Source organism: Gopherus flavomarginatus, chromosome 25 (genome assembly GCF_025201925.1).
Source record: "Gopherus flavomarginatus isolate rGopFla2 chromosome 25, rGopFla2.mat.asm, whole genome shotgun sequence".
Classification (NCBI taxonomy): Eukaryota; Metazoa; Chordata; order Testudines; family Testudinidae; genus Gopherus; species Gopherus flavomarginatus.
The window spans coordinates 15,470,443-15,490,131 of NC_066641.1; the positions used below are offsets into that span (position 1 = coordinate 15,470,443).

At 44.5% G+C, this 19,689-nt stretch overlaps 1 protein-coding gene across 1 annotated transcript; it reads left to right on the forward strand.

Moving 5' to 3' along the window:
* Positions 1-393: 393 nt before the first annotated feature.
* On the forward strand, positions 394-18,992 carry DHX8 (DEAH-box helicase 8). Its single transcript, XM_050935106.1, has 23 exons — positions 394-561; positions 2,238-2,323; positions 2,926-2,998; positions 3,427-3,512; positions 4,530-4,639; positions 4,744-5,055; positions 5,422-5,566; positions 6,805-7,008; positions 7,836-7,923; positions 8,289-8,386; positions 8,985-9,132; positions 9,529-9,710; positions 10,114-10,308; positions 10,549-10,734; positions 11,325-11,535; positions 11,724-11,905; positions 12,611-12,751; positions 13,051-13,206; positions 13,979-14,116; positions 14,630-14,758; positions 16,190-16,386; positions 16,554-16,733; positions 17,326-18,992. Exons 1-23 carry the CDS (start codon positions 450-452, stop codon positions 17,543-17,545), a joined length of 3,579 nt encoding a protein of 1,192 aa, XP_050791063.1. The 5' UTR covers positions 394-449; the 3' UTR covers positions 17,546-18,992.
* Positions 18,993-19,689: the final 697 nt, after the last annotated feature.

Below are 19,689 nucleotides of genomic sequence, written 5' to 3' on the forward strand. Positions count from 1 at the left end.
CTCATGGATACGCGGCTGCGGGGGGGAATCTCCTCGTGGATACGGGGCTGCGGGGGGGAATCTCCTCCTGGATACGGGTGGCCGGGGCAGTCTATCTCCTCACGAATATGCCCGTGAGGGGGCGATGCCTTTCACGGGCACTGGGGCAGCGAATCGCCTCCTCCCCAGGGCTGAGAGCGGCACCGGGCCGGGCATTGCTGCCCTCTCCCCACCTCAGGCCTCCAAGAGAGCGGGGAGGAAACGGCTGCCCCGCCCGCCAGTAGCCCTAGACCATAGAGGCGGAGGCGCTGCCTCCCTCCCAGGCCCCAGCCTGAGCCGCTCTAGCCAGCGCCGCCATCTCTATGGCCAGCGCCTTGCGTGCCCCCCAGCAGTGTGGTACGTGACGTTCCCGACGCGGCCCACCCCCGGAAGTGGATCGCGCTGTGTGAGTCGGGGCCGGGGCCGGGGCTATGGGGGACCCGGCGGGCGCCGACGAGCTCGCGAAGCTCGAGTACCTGTCACTGGTGTCCAAGGTTTGCACCGAGCTGGACAATCACCTGGGCATCAACGACAAGGACTTGGGTAGGGGCCGGCGGGGAGCGCGGGGCGGGCCGGGTGGGGCGGAGGCGATCCCCGGGAGAGGGGGGCAGGAACCCGGGAACCCTCTGGAGGAGGAAGGGGGCGGGTGGGGCGGAGCTGATCCCCGGGAGAGGAGGGCAGGAACCCGGGAACCCTCCGGAGGAGGAAGGGGGCGGGTGGGAGGTAGCCCCTGTGGTGATGCGAGGCTGGACGTTTGCCATGACAGGAGGCTGAAGTTGGATCCTGGATCTCAGCTCCTTATTCAGAGGCCAACATTATTTTCAAGTATCAGGGGTAGCCCTGTTAGTCTGTATCAACAAAAACAACGAGGAGTCCGGTGGCACCTTAAGGACGAGCAGATTTATTTGGCAAAAAAACAGGAGTACTTGTGGCACCTAAGAGACTAACAAATTTATTTGAGCACAAGCTTTCGTGGGCTAAAACCCACTTCATTGGCTGCATGCAGTGGAAAATACAATAGGAAGCTATATATACACAGAGGACATGAAAAATGGGTGTTGCCATACTAACTATAAGGAGAGTTATAGTTATATTTGGGCAGCCTACTTTTTCAGATGCATAGAGTGAAAATTACAGATACAGGCATAAATATATAGTGGCACATGAAGAGAAGGGAATTACCTTACAAGTGGAGAACCAATGTTGAAGGCCATTTCAGTCAGGGTGGATGTGGTCCACTCCCAATAATTGAGGAGGAAAAATTTTTTTTGTAGTGAGCCAGCCACTCCCAGTCCCTATTCAAGCCCAAATTGATGGTGTTAGGTTTGCAAATGAATTGTAACTCTGCAGTTTCTCTTTGAAGTCTGTTTCTGAAGGTTTTTTGTTATTGTTGTCAAAGAATGGCTACTCTTAAATCTGTTATTGAATGTCCAGGAAGATCGAAGTGTTCTCCTACTGGCTTTTGTATGGTACCATTCCTGATGTCTGATTTGTGTCCATTTATCCTTTACATAGAGACTGTCCAGTTTGGCCAGTGTACATGGCAGAAGGGCATTGCTGGCACTTGATGGCTTATATCACATTAGTAGATGTGCAGGTGAATGAGCCTCTGATGGTGTCGCTGGTGTGGTTGGGTCTTATGATGGTGTTGCTAGAGTAGCTATGGGGACAGAGGAGGCAACTGGGTTTGTTTTCAAGAATCTCAATGTAAGATTTATATTTTTAGAAATTTCATCAGATTAACAGGAGTGACTGTGGTAAAAAACTAAATCTGTAATTATGTAAATATTTATTAATTATATAATCAAATAAGGAATTGGGAACAAGGAACCAGCTTCAGCCTCATTGCCCTGACACTTCCATTATTGATTGTTTGTATTGTGGTAGTATCTTTGAGCTCCAGTAGTTGTGCTAGGTGCTGAACAAAGAGAGACAAAAGACAGTCCCTGCCCCCAAAGCGTTGACAGTGTGAGTTAGAAAATGAGCTCTCAACTCATCCTGAGACACAATCCCTCCAGGTCTGGGTTCCTGAAAATGAACTTAAGGCAGTGTAGAGTGTGAAACTTTCACTGCTGCAGACCATGCATTCCATGTTCTGTGGCTAGATGAGGGACATCAGGTTCCCAGGTTGCCAAGCCAGCCCCTTTCCTCGGAGTGAAATGCACTTGACCTGACTTCAAATTATTTTTGTTTCACTGTTGATCACCTTTTCTTTGCAGCTGAATTTGTGATAAATCTTGCTGAGAAAAACACCACATTTGACACGTTCAAGGCTGCCCTTACAAAGAATGGCGCCGAGTTCACAGTAAGTGAGATTTGAACACAGAGATCATCTTTTATTTAAAAGAGAATTGCAAGGATTAAGTATTTGTGTTTATTAATGTGCAATTATTTTCACTTAATAGTTCATGTATGCTGGCTTCCAAACACTTCTGTCTAATTAAGCTTTATTTAACTTTGCTTGATGCAGTCTCTGAAGCGCTATGCAATTTTGAAGACTCATCTGGGCTCTTTGGTGTCTTATTACTATGCATGTGTAGTGCAAGAAAAATAACTTGTCATGAAAACAAACTTTTTATGGTCCTCACACACCAGGTAGATAAGTACCTTAGAAACAGGTCAAAATTATTGCCCTAGTTAGAGCCAGTGACTGGTGTGGAGAGTTACTTAAATGGAATTTTCGTAACATTGTAAAGTCAAGTCACTTTTTGTCTTGGTTCTCTACACCAGGCAACTGAACTTTTTTGGTGTATGTGTGATTTCTTGTGACTATGGCCCTATACTTCTGCATCTTTAGAAGTTGGGACTGAGCTTTTTGTTCCCTTTCAACAAACCCTCCCTTGTGCTAATGTGCAAAAATATTGCAGTCACTTAAAAAAATCTTCTGTGCTTTATCAAATTTTTCAGGATTCCCTCATTAGTAATTTGTTACGTCTCATACAGACAATGCGGCCTCCAGCAAAGCCATCTACAGGCAAAGGTAAGTACAGTCTCACTGTTCCAACAGCTCAATAGAAAACAGTCTTAACTGTTTCAGCGTCCGTTGGACATTGTGGGTATGACAGAAGAAATCGCTATTCTTAAATTTTATATACTATCATTCCAGTGGAGTTCTCTGTATTACATGAGTCACTGGTGCAAAGCTTTTGGGCTACTTGAAGAGAGCTTTACTCATTGCAGAATTCAGAATATTGCATATTTCACTATCTCACTTAATCAGAATTTCCTTTGTGAGGGGAAACGAAGTTATTTTTAATTCAGCTTTTAAAAACTGCAGTAAAATTTACATTGAGCTGAAATGAATACTCAGTTTCAGAAATGATAGGTTGAAAACTATTCTAGCCATGTGATAAAGGTGCACTTCTAATTTTTTTCTTCTTTTTTACCCTTTTTTTATTCTAAAACCAGAGGTAGTTGTCAAACCTAAAACAGAAAAGGAAAAGCTGAAGGACCTGTTCCCAGCCCTTTGCAGGCCAGACAATCCCACCATCAGGGTAAGGATGCAGTTACACACATTAACAATCAGTGAACGGAAATATGATACTTGTTTTCTGTTTTCTCACTCTTGGTTTGCAGTTGCTACGTTAACATGACCATCTATATTGTGCTTCTAATGCACAAAATGTGACAGGGCATGAGAAATGAAAACACAGAATAGAGTCGGAAGTAAGTAGTTGGTTTGGGATTGCTGGAGGTTAGTTGCAGGGAATTACTGTTAATATAGCTCTCTCAGGGCAAACATTGCTTTGCAGAACACCCAACGACACAAGGGTTCTACCCTGACAGATTCACAGTGTAACTCAGACAACATAATAAGCAGATAATATTTCAGGTGCAAGACTGCATGGTGACACTGAGACCATTGTAGTACACTTCATTTAAGGAGCGATTTTGAAGGAGCATGTTTGGCACCTAGGATTGAAAGGCCCTTATACACCTAGTATGAGGGGTTGCATGATAGAAGGTACAAAGAGCAGGAAAGCTGAAGATGGTAGATAGGAAAGAGGATCCAGAAGAGTGCAGAAAGTGAGAGGCATGGAGGAGGCAGAGGAAGAGATGGAACTGTGCAGAGGTTTGAAGGTGAGGTGGATGAAATAAATTATTAGTATATACTTTTAATCAGATTGGGAACTGTAGTAAGCATCTACTTATGGAGAAGTTAATTTTTGTCAGGACTTTAGGATTAAAATCTAGGCTATTGAAGTTGCCTACTAGTAACATGTGTATTAAGGTTTCAGTAACAATTTAAAAAAGTTAGTCTGTAAATTCTTACCTCAAGGCAGAACTGGTAGAGCCATGTAGCAGAGAAGGGTTTGGCTTTGAGACTCCTTGTTTAATCATTCCCATATCTTTGCTTCTTTACATTGCATTTTCTCTGTGATCTTTTCTACTACTTTCCTTCTTTCTGGATATAGAAATGAGAGTGATTGTCCTGTTGCATAGATTAATGCTCTGTGCTGGTAATAGGATTTTAATCAGCTTGCTTACAGAGGTATTATATGTGTCTACAGACTATGCTGGATGAAGATGATGTGAAAGTGGCCGTTGATGCTCTTAAAGAACTTGAAGCTTTAATGCCTAGTGCAGGTGGGCAGGAAAAACAAAGGAATACTGACCACCGGTAAGTTTCCAGTGCATCTCTGGGCAAGGGCTAGCCAGTAAGTTTTCTGTCTGCATGACCTGCTCTTGTATGAAAGTTGAACACAGATTGTTAATGTTTGTCAGGGCAAAAAAAAAGAGGAGGAGTCGAAGTCATGACAGAGACAGGAAACGGAGACACCGATCCCGTTCCAGGTCACGTTCTAGGACTCGGGATAAGAACAAGGGGAAATCCAGATACCGCTCAAGGAGCAGGAGTCTGAGTCCCAGCAGGGACCGGAAGGATCGAGAGAAATATGCAGAGAAGAGTAATGACAGATGGAGGGACAAGCATGTGGATCGGCCCCCACCTGAAGAGCCTTCGATTGGAGAAATTTACAACGGCAAAGTCACAAGTATAATGCAGTTTGGGTGCTTTGTGCAGCTGGAAGGACTAAGGTACCCATCTGATCTTCACACTGAGCCATTACCACTTCTTGTACCATCACCCTTCCCTTGTGTATTATAAACATTGGCTTCAACTTCTGTTAATATGACTTAAGGCATCATACCTTTTTTATTAGGCTCAGGCAAGTATGCCAATGATACACACTGCATTTCATGACCACAGTGAATTTTCTGTTTCAAAAAAATAAACCTGACAGTAAAGAATGTTTCTCTTTCCAGGGACAATTTATAAACATGCTAAAACCTCTGAGCACTAAAACATTTTAAAACATTTAAATGCTAAAGTGATATGGGAAGGGCTGTTTCCCAGAGTAATATATAGTATCTCGTGCTCTTCTCTCCACGTGTGACCCACAGGAAACGCTGGGAAGGCTTGGTTCATATTTCTGAACTTCGCAGAGAGGGACGTGTTGCTAATGTTGCTGATGTTGTGAGCAAAGGTCAAAGAGTAAAGGTCAAAGTGCTATCCTTTACTGGATCCAAAACCAGCCTGAGCATGAAGGTATGGAAGAATTTTATTGATATGTATGTTGAACACAGATCAAATGATGGTGGGGAGAGAGAGTGTTTACAGTTCTAGTTTACAGCCAATGGTGAGCTGGAGCCGGTTTGCGGGAACTGGTTGTTAAATTTAGAAGCCCTTTTAGAACCCGGTAAGTTGAAATGACCGAGGAACGTAGCTGGGGGGGAACAGGGGGAGCGACCGCTGCCTCCTGAGCACATTATCCAAAAGCAGTGCCTTGGGCACCAACCCTGTGGGTGCTCCAGCTCCCCGGCCCCAGCTCACCTCCGCTCTGCCGCCTCCCCTGAACGCTCTGCCCCGCTTCTCCCCCTCCCCCCTGCTTCCCACGGGAAGCCTGGGAGGGTGGAGAAGTAAGAGGTGGCTTTGCGCTCAGGCCTGCGGAGGCTGACCGGAGGTGAGCTGGGGCAGGGGTGGTCAGGGGACAGGGAGAAGGGATGGTTTGATGGGCCACGGATCCCAGGGGATCATCAAGAATGAGAGGAGGGGTTGGATGGGGCGGTGGGGGGTAGTCAGGGGACAGGGAAGGGGGGTGAATGGGGAAGGGGTCCTGGGGGTGGGGGGTGTCAAGGAATGCAGGGGGTTGGATGGGGCAGGAGTCCCGGGGGACGGGGGCGGGCCACGGCCCCCTTGTGGGGTGAGGAGGGAACCAGTTGTTAAGATTTTGGCAGCTCATCACTGTTTACAGCAATATGTGAAATACCAGTTTGAATCCCTTCAAAATACATATTTTAATGCTTAAAGCTGGTAAGTTATAGTTCTGTATTTATGCCACCTATTGGTTCCTACTCCCTGTTTTCTCCACATGTTCTTTTCAGATGCCTTGCATATAAACATTCTAAACATTCAAAAGTGTTTATACCACGCATTGAACCAAACAAAGTGGTAACTTTGAAGTCTTTAGTCAGGTGCCCAGCCAGACCCCAAGCTGTCACTTATGCCCATCTCCATTCACTGTATGAGAAAGAGGCATTTTATTTTAAATTACAGGCCACAATGTGCTTCTGACCACCGACTGTTTAATCACTTCTGAGATGTTAATTTAAAAAATAAATAATAGTGAAATGTCTTCACATATGGGCTGTGTTTGGCTGTGGCCTCTCTGGGAAACTGAGAGATCCTTGCCTTTACATGCTTGATAGAGGAAGGAGGTCCAGGCCAGGTATCTAAGGAAAAGGTGGGACAGTGATTAATAAATCTGTCAATCATATTTGATATAGGATGTTGATCAAGAGACTGGGGAAGACTTGAACCCAAACCGACGCAGAAACCTGGTTGGAGAGATCAATGAAGAGACCTCGATGAGGAACCCAGACAGACCCAGTCACCTCTCCCTGGTGAATGCCCCTGAAGTGGAGGATGATAGCCTTGAACGGAAGCGTCTCACCCGGATTTCAGACCCAGAGAAATGGGAAATCAAACAGGTGTAAAGCATTACCATCTCATACTGGGATGTCTGGGGCGATGTCAATCAGTATGGTTGTAGGGGAGCTTCGCAGACTACCATCCACCTTCCCATTTTTCTTAATAGACCATGGTTTCTTGGGTACATTGTCCTCACTGTTAATAAGCTCTCTGAAATCTGGGTTTCCCAAGCTCTGACCTCATAAGGCTTTGAGTAATCTTTGGCTAATAGTGTGATCCAGTTAAGTATAAGACAGGTGTCCCTCTCTGCTAGTCCCAGGAATCCATAATGGAATGTGGAGCCTTTCGCTTCTATATCCCTGATTCATAAATCTGTCCAGTGCTGTTAATAACTGAAACATCTTTGTTAGAAGCATCACTTGTCATACCAGCATCTTTCACCAGCACTAAAATCCAGGAAAGACAAGGTGTCAGAGATTAAAAAGCCATACTAATCCATCTCTGCTGATGCTGGGTTGTTCCCTGCAGCACATCTACTAATGTTGTGTCCAGAGAAGTTTTAAAGTCACAACTGAATTCTTTCGGGAGACGTCTATAACCCAGTACATCACCCTGTTGGGATGTATTATCTGATAAATTGTAAATGTCCCTTTCTTAATTTCATCCTATTTCTCCTATTTATACTCTGTTGTACCTCAGTAATAGACACAGTCCCCTCAGACAGTCCCAGTGCCACAATGTCCTGGGAGAACTTACACTTCCTGTCTCTTTGCAAAGTGAACCCTCCTTCCATCCCAGAGAGCTGTAGAATCTTAAATGAGCCAATCAACCCTTGAATGACGTTCACATATGGGAACTAATCCTTCCCTCTCCATTCCCTTCCCAGATGATTGCTGCTAATGTACTCTCCAAAGAAGAGTTTCCTGACTTTGATGAGGAGACTGGAATCCTCCCCAAAGTTGATGACGAAGAAGGTAATATTGTCTGGTAGTTTCACTGTGGGTTTAATAGATTCCTTGTGTTTCTGTGTATGTGATCTATGCAAAAAGGAGCTTCTGATGCAAGCAAGTGTAAGGAGTTTCATAGTTAGCAGTAGCTCTAAACACCTGGAGCTGACAGGTGTGCTGGTTCCCTTTGGTTAATGAAGTGCTGGTGACCTTTGGCCAGGAGCTGTCTCTTTACCTGTGACATTTTTACCTTTGTAGAATATGTAATTATACAGTAAATAGGATGCACAGAAAACACTTCAGTAATGTAACTTCCTTTTGCTGTGGCGGAAGTTTGTTGAAAAAAGCTGCATGTGTCTCCTTGTTAAAACTGAATTATATGTGGGTTTTAGATGAGGACCTTGAGATTGAGCTGGTTGAAGAAGAGCCACCGTTCCTGCGAGGGCATACGAAGCAAAGCATGGATATGAGTCCCATTAAAATAGTGAAGGTAATGGATCAGACTAATGATTGAAAACTTGTACTCTAGTTTTATGTAAATACTCAGGAATTAGCAATGACAAGTGGAATCTTGGGATCCATAGCCCAGAAAATCAGGAGCGCTGGGTTGGAGATCTTTTTCTTTTATTATATCTAGTTCTGTTTTCATTTAATTGGTAACAGTGAAATGAGATCATGGAATAGAAATGCAAGGTTAACATGCAGCCTACATTTCACAGAAAAAGAGTTAGAACCAAGTGGTGTTCTTCTACCCCACTCATCCTCTTGTTTTTGATGAGGTGGGGATAGCCAGGAAACTATCCTTCCCACCTCATTACCAGTAATCTCATCCTTGATTGGACTATGAAAGGAGTCTCCTATTTTACAGTCACAGCCACTGGCATCTTGGAAATCTAGCCATCAAAAATATTTCTGCACTTGTGAAATAATAGTTTTAAAAGCCTTTTAAGTCGCTGTGGGAAAGAGATTGCCTTCAAGCTCAAGGACAGATGGGCTGGGCTGTAATAAATTTGTACAGAGGAGAGGGCTCCAGTAAAGGCTACAGGACTGGACAGTGCTTGTAACTGTATGTTGTTTTTGTTCCTCAGAATCCTGATGGCTCCTTGTCCCAGGCTGCAATGATGCAAAGTGCTTTAGCTAAAGAAAGGCGAGAACTCAAACAAGCTCAAAGGGAAGCAGAGATGGACTCTATCCCTATGGGACTTAATACTCACTGGGTGGATCCTCTTCCTGATGGTGTGTTCTGACTTGTCCCTGTTTAAGTGTCTATTGTGCCATTCATTGTGGGAGCTGACCCATTCCAGGAGAATGTCTTGGTGTCTATGTGTGTGGCCACTTCACTTAAGTCTTTTTTCATCTTGAGCCTAGCTTTTATGTTTAGTCTTTTAGTCAGAGTGTGATGGGAGACTGGACTGGGTGTATTACCAAGTGTTGCACAGATGGAACTATGGCAAAAATTGTAGTAGGCCCAAAATCACAATCAATATGCTAGAACAGCTCACTCAGGTTCTAAACAGGCAGATTATAGTGTTGTCTGTAAAATGCCTTTTTACTGTGTCTAGTTCATTACCACATTTGTGCCATGTGAACTGAAGTGCAATAACTAAATTCTCACTTCTTTTTTTCTCTTAGTGGATGGGAGACAAATAGCTGCCAACATGCGGGGTATTGGAATGATGCCCAATGATATCCCAGAGTGGAAGAAACATGCATTCGGTGGCAACAAAGCTTCCTATGGTAAAAAAACCCAACTTTCCATCATTGAGCAGAGGGAGAGTCTCCCAATCTTCAGACTAAAGGAGCAGCTGATTCAGGTAAGACCCATGCAGGAGCCACCTTCTCCTTGGAGTGGGAAGGATTAATATGAATGTTACTGCGTCTGTTTATTGACAGGTTAGTAGCTACTTGAGAGTTTTTAGAATTAAATGGTATTTTAAAATCATAATTTTTCTCTATACATCTTTATAAAACTGCTGGTGCTTCTTAAAGCAGTAGGGCCAAAATTGGAGCTAAGATCCCAAATGACACAAATCTTTTTGGCAGAGTGAGTCATCTGAGTGGTTAAAGAGTTTACTGGCTTGCTGGTTAGTAAGACCTAGGCTAGAACACTTTGTCTGAGCCAGCATGAGTGAGGGCACTTGGGGGCTACATCTAGTCTTAGATTGACTGTATTTAAAAAAAAAATCCTAACAAGTCCTTTAACATGTCCTCTTTCAGGCAGTTCATGATAATCAGATCCTGATTGTTATCGGCGAGACCGGCTCTGGGAAAACGACCCAGATCACCCAGTACCTGGCTGAGGCAGGTTACACGTCAAGAGGAAAGATTGGATGCACCCAGCCTCGTAGAGTGGCTGCAATGTCTGTTGCCAAGAGAGTGTCCGAGGAGTTTGGTTGCTGTTTGGGACAGGAGGTAAAGTTCTGTGTTGGAGGAGGCAGCTGCATAAACATGATGAAAAGCAGGGAAAAATCAGTAACAGGATAACTAATCTGCTCTATGGCAAGTTTGGATTGAGGGGCTGGCAGAATAACTCAGCCTGGGATTATCATTGCCAACAATTTTATTTCATAAGTTCATTTAGTTTAATGTAAGGGGCAGACTCATCATTACTCATTCAAACCCATTGTTCTGCTTCCATCTTGTGTTTGGTAGGTTGGGTATACGATTCGATTTGAAGACTGCACCAGCCCTGAGACTGTCATCAAGTACATGACGGATGGTATGTTACTGCGGGAGTGCCTGATTGACCCGGACCTGACCCAGTACGCCATCATCATGCTGGATGAGGCCCACGAGAGGACCATTCACACTGATGTGCTGTTTGGGCTTCTGAAAAAGGTAATGTTATGTTTGGCCCCGGGCTCTCCGCAGGTTATATCAGGAGGGAACCCAGGAGGAAGGCAGACATGTTTGCCTTTTAAGACCCTCATGTCTTAAAACAGTCAGTTGTGAGAACTGAGCTGTGGTTGAAGGTGACTGTACCTTTACAAGAGTAGCTCACCTGGTCTTAGCTCTGACTATAAATGAAATAGAGTTTTGGCAACAGATGAAGCTCATTTAATTCAGAACATTTCTGGGGGTGAATAAGCAGCTGTCTCAGAATAAGGAAATAGTCTCACTTAACGCATTCTGCCTCTCACAAAAGGTCTCTGTGCTGGGATTTCCCTTAACCAGGAAGAAAGGGAAGCGTATTTGTAAATATGGCCTTAGCTTTAAACTGCATGAGATTCTTGGCTTTTGCCTCTCTGAGAAGGACAGTGTATCCTCCTTTGCATTTAGATGATTCTGCGAATCTGCCAAAGCCCCTGAGATGATGGAAGCCTCTTGTTACTTGGAATAATGTAACTGAGTGAAGGGGCTTGTTGAAGCCCTTATTTGTGGCCTTTGTCACTATTAACATGGTATGGGAACGTTCTCTCCTGCTACAGACAGTACAGAAACGTCAGGATATGAAGCTGATTGTAACTTCAGCGACATTAGATGCTGTGAAATTCTCCCAGTATTTCTATGAAGCTCCAATCTTCACGATTCCTGGCAGAACATACCCTGTGGAAATTCTGTACACGAAAGAACCAGAGACCGATTATCTGGATGCCAGTCTGATCACAGTGATGCAGATCCATTTGACGGAGCCACCAGGTAAGTGCGATTAAAATTTGGCGGTGGCAGGGTCCTGTGTCATGGGGTCATATGGCTTCATAAGGAGCACATCTGAAGGGGAGATCTTTCTACATGGAAGAGAAGAGGGGAAGAAGGAAGCAAAGGGAGTGGTTAGGTAGGAGTTGTGCGGAGCAGGATTAATTCTGTGGACATGTTCCTTTTTGTAGGTGACATCCTAGTGTTCCTGACGGGTCAGGAAGAGATTGATACAGCTTGCGAGATCCTCTATGAGAGAATGAAATCTTTAGGACCCGACGTGCCAGAGTTAATTATCCTCCCCGTGTATTCAGCTTTACCTAGCGAGATGCAAACCAGGATCTTTGACCCAGCCCCACCAGGCAGCAGGAAGGTAATCCCAGGCAAAGGGCAGCTTCCCCCTCTGATGAAACACTTAATAGTGGGACTTATTACACTGTTCATTCCATTCAGAATCTTATGTGCCATGGGTTGGGGAGGAGAGAAATTATAGACTGTGCTCTGTAGCTTTGAAACAGCAGCTCTTATGTGGCTTAACTCACAGAACTTTTCTTGGCCAATTCTCCATTCATTTTTTGGCATTTAAGTAGTCTTCTGTTTTATTTTAACCCAAACCCTTTTGTGCAGAATTGCTTTATAAATAACATTGATGCAGCAGAAAAATTCTTTATTCTTTAAAGATGCTGCCTTTCAAGGGCATTGTTGTCCTCTGTGCAAGTCTGAATTTCTGAAAGATCTGTATGGAAGCAGCTCCCAGAGGATCGCAGTAATTCTCCTGAAGCACATTCTGTGGTGGTTTCTTGTTTCATAAGGGCTATGTTGCAGACACAGGCAAAATAATACTTTTTATGGATCATGTAAAATTCTTTGAGCAGAAATTGGTAACCTTTTCATGGTTTTTATCAAGGAGTTCCACTGTGTTCACATCACATACTGCCCTAAAGCTTAAAACAGGTTTAAAATCTGGCCATTTTTGTGGGTGAATGGCGAAAGCCGCTCTCACATGGTGGCAGGAGAATAATCAGTAATTTTAAATCATAGCAGTTGTGTCAGCAACAGACTGCACTCTTGCTTACAGGTTGTCATTGCTACCAACATTGCCGAGACCTCCCTGACTATTGATGGAATCTATTATGTGGTGGATCCTGGGTTTGTGAAGCAGAAAGTTTATAACTCCAAGACTGGAATTGACCAGCTGGTGGTTACACCAATTTCCCAGGTACACAGTATGTTTGATAATGTCTTGGTAATAAATCTGTGGCTTAGAGGAAATTTTATGGAAACAAGGTGGGGAAATAAATACCACTTTCCCACACACAACGCCTTGCATCACACTCAGACTATGCTTAGCGCATCATATCCCTCCCTGGATTGTGTTGGGAGCCCCAGTAATAATGCCAACAGAATTGCAAACAACTAACCCTTCATTCCTCTCTCACTTAGTCTCTTGATTGAATCATTGTCCTGGATAATGCTTACCTGCCTCTGAGATGTAGTATTCCCTCTGAAATCCTATAGGCACAGGCAAAGCAGCGAGCAGGAAGAGCTGGAAGAACAGGGCCAGGAAAGTGTTACAGACTCTACACAGAGCGTGCTTACCGAGATGAAATGCTAACCACCAACGTGCCTGAAATCCAGAGAACAAACTTGGCCAGCACAGTGCTCTCCCTTAAGGTAGGAATCAGTATCTCATTGTTTTGCTGAAATACAGGCCGATGTGATTGTAATTTCCATTCTTTTACTAAATGCAAATGGATAGGAAGGAACACTGTACCATTGGCAGAACTATAGCTTACTCTCCAGTTCTTTCTCCCAGGGTGTTGTAACTTAGATTCAGACTTAGTTTTACATATATCAGTCCCACAAAGGCCATTCTTTACACACAACCTGAAAGCCATATTTCATTGCAAGTTCTAGAAATGCAAAGCCCCAGGAGTCTTAGTGGAATTGTACATTTCCGTGCCCTGCTATAAAAAACAAACAAAATAGGGTACATTTCTCAGGCCATCATCTCACAGCATGGCAGGGACTTCTCTTTTGCGGTGATGGTAGTTGAGTCCTTCAATTATATGTATTCCCAAATACTCTGGAGAGCTATAGAAGACCATACCCATGTGAGAGTCATAGATATTAGAGATGGCACAGAACTATCACCACACGCATCTCCCTGGGGCTAGTGCAGGATTGTTCACTATTGTACCTTTACTAGAACTTTTTCTTGTTTTGATCTTTGTCCCAAGGGATGGAATAATGTGCCCACTGGGATTTGTGGTTATACTGGAGATAAGGCATGAACCTGGGCACAAGAGCTCATCAATGCTGCTTAGACCTTGGTTTTGGCTTTTGACTCATGTTTTGTTGCTTCTGGAGTTGTCTCTTCTTATGGAGCCTGGTTTCCTGTTTCTTTCCTGGTGTTTCTTACTCTCAGATTTTCACTCTGTTTCAGGCTATGGGGATCAATGACTTGCTCTCCTTTGATTTTATGGATGCTCCCCCGATGGAAACGCTAATCACCGCCATGGAACAGCTCTACACCTTGGGAGCCCTGGACGATGAGGGGCTGCTCACTCGACTTGGGCGCAGAGTAGGTTAAATATTGTGTCTCTTAACACTGGCTGTATTGTGTTCTCAGGCTGGCCTGGGTGTAGCTGTCCATAGGGTTACCTGGCACTGTCAGTGCTTTCTCTTTGTGCTCTTGTGTGTTGTTAGTGGGTCCAAAGCCACACTTCCCCACTAGCAAGTGGCCTTTGCAGACAGGTAGTAAATAATAATGTATTTTCTGCTTCCCAATGGAGCAGTGCCATTTTCTCTAATAAGTGAGTTCCATTTTACAAGTGTCTAAAAATCTCCTGTAAGTGTTGGGCTGCTCTGATCATGTAGATGGCAAAGGTCATCTGCTCTGTGCCGAGTAAAGCTCCCCTAGGTAGTGGGCAGTGCCATGGTAGGGAAACGCTCAATGGCATCTTCTTCTCTCCCATTAAGGTTTAGTTAGAGTCTCCAAGTGAAACAAATCTGGCCTATTTTCTGATCTTGAGACCTCTTGAAGCCTTGCTTCGCCACCACTGAAAATATATGTCATTGTCCTTTATTCCTGCAGATGGCAGAGTTCCCCTTGGAGCCCATGTTATGTAAGATGTTGATCATGTCTGTACATTTGGGATGCAGTGAAGAAATGTTAACTATAGTCTCTATGCTGTCTGTACAGAATGTGTTCTACAGACCAAAGGTAAGGAATTCAGGGCTGTGTGCTGTAGTGCCCAGCTGTGGTTGCGTGGTGGGAAGGAGGAATCTGGTGGTGGTTATTGAATGCATCTGGGGTAATGGTATGTGCGTACCTCCCTGACAAGATCGTATTTAAAGGGTTCATTTGATTACGTATGGCACCGCTGATTCACCTCTTTTTGTTACATGCCCCCAAGCTGTGGATGTTTGCTGCCACTTTGCCCTTGGGGAAGTGAATTTGGAGGCTTTGATTTTTTCTTTGCTTCCCAACAGTAAATGAAACGCAACATTAGAACCTGCCATCTCCTGCTTTGGAATTCGGAGCCATTCTTATAGGGTGACTGGTGGAACCCCGTTCCTCTCCCAGAGAAACAGAAATGGTTTCAGAATGAAGTTACACATCATAAGCCCCTCCTGCGCTGACCCTCTTCCTGCACCTCTGGGCTGCAGGCTCTGGTGGTGACATGACTGCTTCATATCAGACCCCTTTTGGATCTGTTATTTCTTCATTATAATGTCCTATTGCTGTCTAGTCCAGTGACCTCAGTGTTTGATCGATATCCCAAGGCTACATCCATGGAATTGAGAAACCACGGACCTCTCTGCAGAGTCTATTGATTAGGCCTGGTCTACACTGAAAAGTTATATTGTCATAGCTACATCAGCCACACACCCGACTGACATAGCTATGCCAACAAACCCTCCAGTGAAGACGCAGCTATGTTGACAGAGTGCGCTTCTGTTAATGTGCTAATATCATTCAGGGAAGTGGTTTTCCAAAACTTACAGGAAAAACTCTTTCTGTTTGTGTAGGGGGGCTGTGCCAGCATAGCTATACTGACATGATTATGTCATATAGTCTCCATAGTGTAGACATACACTCAGTCATTGAAAGTCAGATTTCTAAGCAACAGAAATTTGACTAGTTCTGTGCGTGCAACACAATGCCAGCCGACAGCGTAAGTGAGCCAGGGGTCCTGTAGCATCATTTCAAGAATAGCTGGGGTGAGGAAAGAGAAGGTGCCTCAGGAAAAACACACTGTTGCAGGTTCTCTGCTCTAGCCCTCCCTTGTTGTGAGAGGGGAGAGGAGGAGTCTGCAACAGGTCTGTGTTTTCAGGTAGCAGCTGTGCTAGTCTTTTTCAGGTTTAACATTTTGTGTCATAATGGTAATGCTTTAATCATAGGGGTCCAGTTCAGCCCTGGTATGGGTGAGGGACCTCCCATTGACCTGGCAGGGCTGAGTCTGATCTGCAGTGCTTTGCATTTAATCCTTTACAAAAATGCCAGTATGCTCTGTATGCATCACAACCTCGCGCTGGTTAAACATGGGACTGTCCATTTCAGTAGCACATAAGAACATGCAGTGCCCCATTGCCAGGGGTACATGATACTGTCTCTAAAACACACGTGATGGAAACGTGTTTTGTGTGTTAGGATAAACAAGCACTTGCTGATCAGAAGAAAGCCAAGTTCCACCAGACAGAAGGAGACCACCTCACCCTGCTGGCTGTCTACAATTCCTGGAAGAATAATAAGTTCTCGAATCCCTGGTGCTATGAGAATTTTATCCAGGCCCGGTCTTTGCGCAGGGCACAGGACATCCGTAAACAAATGCTGGGCATTATGGACAGGTGAGCAAATCCTGCAGAGGGCAGGAACTGGTTCTGCTTTTTTTTACCATTCTCGTCTTTTAGCAGCAGCTGATTGGTGCTTGCTGTTTGGGTATTATGGTGTCTGTGCCTTGAACACCAAACATGGGGGCCCTCTAAATTCTTTCTTTATGACTCTCTTCTGGCAGACACAAGCTGGATGTGGTGTCATGTGGGAAGGCGACAGTGCGAGTCCAGAAGGCCATATGCAGCGGTTTCTTCCGAAATGCAGCAAAGAAGGACCCCCAGGAGGGCTACCGGACTCTCATTGACCAGCAGGTGGTCTATATTCACCCATCCAGTGCCCTCTTCAACAGGCAGCCAGAATGGTAGGAAAATAGGGACTCTTAATTCTAAGTTTAATTCTCAGTTCTACAGCTAGAAAGTCCTCAGCATGGGCTATACATAAAATACAGATCAAAATCTGTGAATGCGCCGATACTTGAGTGATGGGCATGGAACAAGAATAGAGAGCAAAGATACAGACTCTGATTGTTCTCAGCTCCTGAGCAGACGTGTACAGGACATATGAGATGCTACAACTATTGCAAACCAAGGCTGTCTGGAGTCCTGCCTCCAGCTGTCCTGTTGTGCCTCTCCTCCACGTATGGAGTTCAACGCAGCAGCATAAGTCAGCGAAAGGGGGATCCTGACATGAAACCAAGCAGCTCCATGCTGCAGAATGTGGGAGGTGGATGAGAGAGGCTTTCTGCTGGGGTTGGCTCTTTTGGGGTCTGGTGATCCTGGAGGGGTCCTGATGTTGAAGGGGGGAAGGAGAATTAGAGAACTGGACCCTGGGGGACAGGTCTCGAGCACCCCTCACATGAGATGAGGTCTTCAGCCCCAAAGACCTTGTCATTGTTAAGAACCATTAGTTTTCCCTTCTGCAAGCATTAACACTGCTGCCTTCTCTCTCTGCAGGGTGGTCTATCATGAGCTGGTGCTGACCACCAAGGAGTATATGCGCGAAGTGACCACCATTGACCCACGCTGGCTGGTGGAATTTGCACCAGCCTTCTTCAAAGTCTCTGATCCAACCAAACTGAGCAAACAGAAGAAGCAGCAACGGCTTGAGCCCCTGTACAATCGCTATGAGGAGCCCAATGCTTGGAGGATCTCTCGTGCATTCAGGAGGCGATGAGCCTGGCTCTGGCATGGGTTTTTGGCAAAGTGTTCCTGGTGGATGAGATTCTGCATTGTTTTAAAATCTCCTTTTCGGGACACATGCAGTTGAACCCAAATCCAGTTGCAGCTGAAATCCCAACTAATTCAGGCTTTAGTCTGATTTCCTATTCACTTTGTAAATATCTTCATTAGAGGCCAAAAGAACTGGACAATATCACTGATTCATGTCCTCTGCCCTTCAACTGCTACAGTTAGCAGGTCACTTCTCATGTCCAGGCTCACTCAGGTGTGTTGTATCACTTCCTCCTAGTTCCAACCGTTTGCAAATCTGAAGGCTTAGAAATCTGGGCACTAATCAACAAAACTAACAAATGAGGCAATGATCTAAAAACCAGTTGTTTGTTAACTTGATTGTCTCCCACCTGACTGGATCTTCAGATGCTAGAATGGCCTGAGTTTCTAGCCACTCTGAAGAGGGATTGATTTCGGCTGACATGTCTGTTTCTGCTCTTGGACAATGACCAGTTTTCTTTGGCAGACTTCACCACTTGTGCTCAACCTCCTTTAACTTTTCCATTTTCTTACTTGCTGTAACTATTTGTCTCTTACTTGAAATCAAAAACTCCTGCAGCCAGCTGTGGAGAGAGATTTAGTATCTGTGATTTGGAATAAGGTGGAAGAGATCCCCTGAAACCCAACCCAAGTGTCTGTTACACTTGGACAATGGCACAGGTCAGACTGGTGGTCTTATCTTTCATCAGCATCTCCTGTGCACTGAAAACTAGAATATCACATGTTAATTAACCACATCCACTCTGCAGCGCAGCTCAGTCTGTGAACTTAAATGGTTACAGATGTCCCAGAGAGAGATTTTCTACACAATGTGTCATGTGTTTTGTTTCCTCTGACAACATTAGCTGACATCACAACTGCTCTTTTTTATACGATATTTTTTTAGGGCTAAAAATAGATTTCAGCAAAGACCTGCATAGAACAGTTATGAAAATGTAATTCCAGAATGACTTGCCAATGTGTGTGTTGTCATGTTGAAGCTGTACATAAACGTGTTTTATTTTCTTTCTGTTATGGTAATGCCCATGCTCAGACCTACCTTTTCAAAGCTGGAAATAGTTACCTGGCTCCAGAGCTAGAGACCCAAACTTTGTAACTTTTCTCAAGCTGGTGTATATACGAAGTGACTGGTGAAAAGTGCACAGAAGAGCTGACTGGTTTGATTTGCACCTGACTCTGTGAGCTACAAGACAACACAGTGATTGCTCACTGAAAATTGGGTACATTTGAAATCTGCATCTGTCTGTGAAGAGGGTAGTGAGAGGGATGGCATAAATATTGTTTGTTTTTAATATGTTGTACAAATGCCCTAAGTTCCTCAGAAGCCTTCACAAAGAAATTATTATTAAAATAAACTTCTGAAACAGGAAACTGTTTCAGCATCAAATATGCACAGGGGTTTGTCCTTTGGTGGTAACAGAATGGCATCCAACGTGGTAAAACCTCTTTGTGCTGCTGTAACTTTTACACTGATTCTGGTGAAACTTTGTATTTGAACCACATTTTTTAAAAGCCGGTGGAAGATTTGAGATATATTCACTGAGGGCTCAGGTCAGACAGCAGTGGGGCTCAGGGGGCTTCAAAACAAGATCTCTTAATTCCAAATTGTTTTTATTTCTCTTCCTGTTTGGAATAGCATTTTCTGTTTCCTTGGCTGGCTTGGGAGCTCGGCCCTTCTTTGGTAGGGGAATCAAAAGACAGAATTTTGTTTTCTCTTTTGGAAGTCATCAGTCATGCTCTTGACTGGGAGTAGCTCTGCTCTTGCTGTAATTGGTGAGTAATATGCTCCTCATTTGCAGTATTTTCCATGTGAACTGTTGGGCTCCAAGGCAGCGTGCACATGCCTTCCAGAACTGAACTATGAAACAAACATGTTGGTTTACACACAACCCTTTGCAACAGGCTTTATAGACCTGTCCTGCTTGGAGATGTATCCACTGGCAGATGCTAGAAAGTGGTTACCTCAGTCACTGTACCCATGGAATTGGAGTCAGAAGGAAGCACAGTCACTACAAAGGTTTCTAGTCTAAGGGTATGTCTACATCTACAATTTTGCAGCGTTGGTTGTTACAGCTGTATTAGTACAGC

Bases quoted from the DNA above. Each gene is read 5' to 3' on its own strand.
- DHX8 (XM_050935106.1), top strand. From the start codon at position 450: ATGGGGGACCCGGCGGGCGCCGACGAGCTCGCGAAGCTCGAGTACCTG. The intron at 13,207-13,978 runs GTAGGAATCAGT...ACTCTGTTTCAG, and splicing joins GCACAGTGCTCTCCCTTAAG to GCTATGGGGATCAATGACTT. The intron at 16,387-16,553 runs GTGAGCAAATCC...CTCTTCTGGCAG, and splicing joins ATGCTGGGCATTATGGACAG to ACACAAGCTGGATGTGGTGT.